The sequence below is a fragment of the Camellia sinensis genome, chromosome 13, assembly GCF_055761805.1.
Source record: "Camellia sinensis isolate YWXY chromosome 13, ASM5576180v1, whole genome shotgun sequence".
NCBI lineage: Eukaryota > Viridiplantae > Streptophyta > Magnoliopsida > Ericales > Theaceae > Camellia > Camellia sinensis.
This window is the reverse complement of record NC_138973.1, coordinates 99959781-99963255: the sequence shown is the minus strand read 5'-3', so window position 1 is coordinate 99963255 and position 3475 is coordinate 99959781. Positions and strand designations below refer to the sequence as shown.

At 44.7% G+C, this 3475-nt stretch overlaps 1 protein-coding gene across 1 annotated transcript; it reads left to right on the top strand.

Annotated features, from left to right (window-relative positions):
• The first annotated feature begins 2148 nt into the window (after positions 1–2148).
• LOC145805590 (uncharacterized) lies at positions 2149–3030 on the top strand. The gene has a single exon (XM_082900754.1). The coding sequence runs from the start codon at positions 2149–2151 to the stop codon at positions 3028–3030; it is 882 nt and encodes a 293-aa protein (XP_082756880.1).
• Positions 3031–3475: the final 445 nt, after the last annotated feature.

The window sequence follows — 3475 nt, the reverse complement described above, 5'->3', positions numbered from 1 at the left end:
CGTCAGTGGGAACTTACTCTGGTTGATAGTTGTGTTCATTGTCCTCGAAAATGGTTCCACCCTCACTCAACTTTTTACGTCATAGTGAATGGTTAAGACAAGATCCATGGCTTCGTGACATAATATCGACAACGTCCAAGCTGAGTCCTCCAACCCAAGCAACCCACCTCCATATTTCATAGAGCTTAGTAACAGCATCAACTGCTTGGCTGAACAAAACGAGACCTTAATTAACGCTTTGCTTCAGTGTGATCTACCTATTCCTCCTCTTCCACCACCACAAGACATTCCTCCAAACCAAGAAAAAGCCCACAACCATCATTCCGTCTAACAACATATGTCCCAAGGGCCGTTTTTCCCGCCCTTCACCCTGTAAGCTCAACCGTCAAATCAAGAGGGCCAACATCTCCCTCAGGAGGGCTAGCATCCCCTTCCTCCATGTTTGCAGCTCTATCATAAGGGTTTTTGGCCCTTCCATAATCACGATCCCCCATATCACGCTGCCATCCATGAAAGAGAAGCTAGTAGTGTTCAATTCCCACTTCATGCAAGATAAGACAATGTTCCATTTAGGATACAAAACTACGAGCCATGAAACTCTCGCTTCAGAGGGTTATGCAGAACATACAGAACTGACCTTCCTCCACCGCCAACTCCTCCTTTTCCACTTCCATAAGAGACAAACCTCTATTTCTCAAGTTCAAAATACAATCGATTGATACCATCGACAGTACAACTGATCCGGTCGACCACTTGGAGGTGTATAGAACGCTCATGATCCTCTACGCCTTTCTTGATGAGATCATGTATCGTGCCTTCCTCGTCACGCTAAAGGGGTCGGCACAACTTTAGTTTAGTCAGTTCAAGTCAGACTCTATCACTTCTTTTAACTAGCTGAGTGAGTCTTCCCTGAGCCATTTCATTGGCGCTCAGCGTCAACGACACCCAGCGACTTAGCTACTAAACATTCGACAAACGGAAGGGGAGTCACTGCGTAGTTTTGTCACTCGCTTCAATACAAAAGCCTTACAGGTTGAGGAGAATGATGACAAGGTCATTTTAATAGCCTTCATGACCGGTTTGGGCCCGTCTGATTTCCTCGTTTCCCTCTTCAAAAATCATTCGACCACCATGGCCATCCTCCTTGGCAAAGCCCAAAAATACATGAATGCCAAAGATTCTTTGGCAACTCGCCCGGATTCTACATCTAAGCCCTCACAATCCAAAGAAAAAAGAAAATAACCTGAGCTCAGACACTCTCAATACACTCACCGATCTCCACAATATTCTGATCAACCCTTATGCTCCGACCGACCAACCCCTTCTGGTCTGCCAGGCCGGTTCGAGCGATATACCCATTTTAACTCACTCATAGAGCAAGTCTTACACCAAATCCAACATGACTATAACCTAAAATGGCCCCAACCTTCAAAGTTCCCTTCCATCCAACGAGACCAGTCCAAATATTGTCGCTTTCACCGTGACCATGGCTATAACACCGAGGAGTGCATCAATCTTAAGGATTAGGTTAAGGAATTGATCCACCAAGGGCATTTGAATCGGTTCACCATAACCCAACCACACCAAAGGGATAGAACTGATCCCCCAAGATAAAATGACCAATGTACTTCCCCATGGCAAGCTGATCAACCTATGTGGAATGATGATCGAGCCCAACCTAAGACCTGGGCTCAAGGAGGACCTGCTCCCCTATTGGGCGAAATAAAGGTCATTACTGAAGGACTCGCATGCGGTGGACCATTTTGGTTGACACTGGGAGTCGAGCTCCGAAGGATCAGGCAAGGGTCAGACAAAGAAGTGACGATAGTCGACTGACCTGACAAACAGCCCAAAGAGTGGTCAGAGCCAATCACCTCCATGGATGCTGACTGCACTAGAGTCCGATACCCTCATGACGATCCTTTGGTTATTTCTGCTCTCTTATCAAACTATAAAGTTAGGCGCGTACTCACCGACAACGGCAATTCATCCGATATCATCTTCCTCAATGCTTTCAAGCAGTTCAAGATTGGAAAGGAAAAGTTGTCACCCCTACAAAACCCCTTGGCAGGCTTCAAGGGAGATTGAGTGACCCCTATCGGATCTATCAATTTTCCAATCACTATTGGAGAATACCCAAGGCAGACCATGAAGATCCTCACCTTCCTAGTCGTGGATTGTCCCTCTACTTACAATATTATACTTGGGCGTACGTCTCTCAACGCCTTTCAAGCTGTGACATCCACATACCACTTGGCAATTAAATTTTCGACTGACCATGGAGTCGGCATTGTGAGGGGCGAACAAACCATAGCCAGAGAATGTTACGTTGCCTCATTAAAAGAGGTGAAGGTGAAAAAGAGAATGATCATTGAGGGCCTGGATGTTAGAGATAAAGAGGAACTAATTCGGGGGAAACCAGTGGAAGAATTAGTTGAGGTACTCATTTACCCCTCAAACCCAACAAAGACAGCTAAAATTGGCAGCCAACTAGGCCCTCAAGACAAGGTCGACCTTACAACTCTTCTCACTGAGCACAAGGATGTCTTCGGTTGGACTCATGCAGACATGATAAGCATTGATCCTTCTATTATTTCTTATCGTCTTAGCACTGAGCCTCAATTCTTACTAGTCCGCCAGAAACAACGCATTTTCCGCCTAGAGCGCAACAATCTCATCGCTAAGGAAGTGGATAAATTGTTGAAGGCCAAGTTCATCCAAAATGTGGATTATCCCAAATGGTTATCCAATGTGGTCCTTGTTCACAAAAATAATGGCAAATGGAGACTGTGTATCGACGATCTAAACCGAGCATGTCCAACGAACAATTATCCACTTCCCATAACAAATCTACTGGTTGATGCAACGGTAGGCCATCAAATGCTCAATTTTATGGATGCTTGCTTGGGATATAACCAAATCCTTATGCACCCTACAGACCAGGAATATACTTCTTTCATTACCCATAGAGGGACTTACCATTACTGTGTAATGTTGTTCGGCCTGAAGCACGCAGGGGCCACCTACTAACGACTGGTTAATGCCATGTTCAAATTTCAAATAAGTAGGAATATGGAGGTCTGTGTCGATAATATGCTCGTTAAAAGCAAGCTTGCTTCAGATCACTTATCAGACCTGCGAGAGACTTTCCAGACCATGTGCAAATACAAAATAAAGCTCAACCTAGAGAAATGTGCCTTCGACGTTGGGTCTAGCAAGTTCTTGGGTTTCATGGTCAGAGCTACCGGGTTTGAATACTTGGTATCAGAGCTACCGGGTTTGAATACTTGGGGCTCGCGGGAAGTGGTTTTTATCACAATGGGTTCATTTTGCTAGTTAGAAATGTTGCATACTTTATGTGCTATGTGATAACATGTTTATGTGACTATGTGGGTATAGGGTTAAACTTCTAAGATGTGATTTACGTTCATGAAATTCTTTGAAGTCCTTTTAGAAAGGCACCTGATCAATGCTA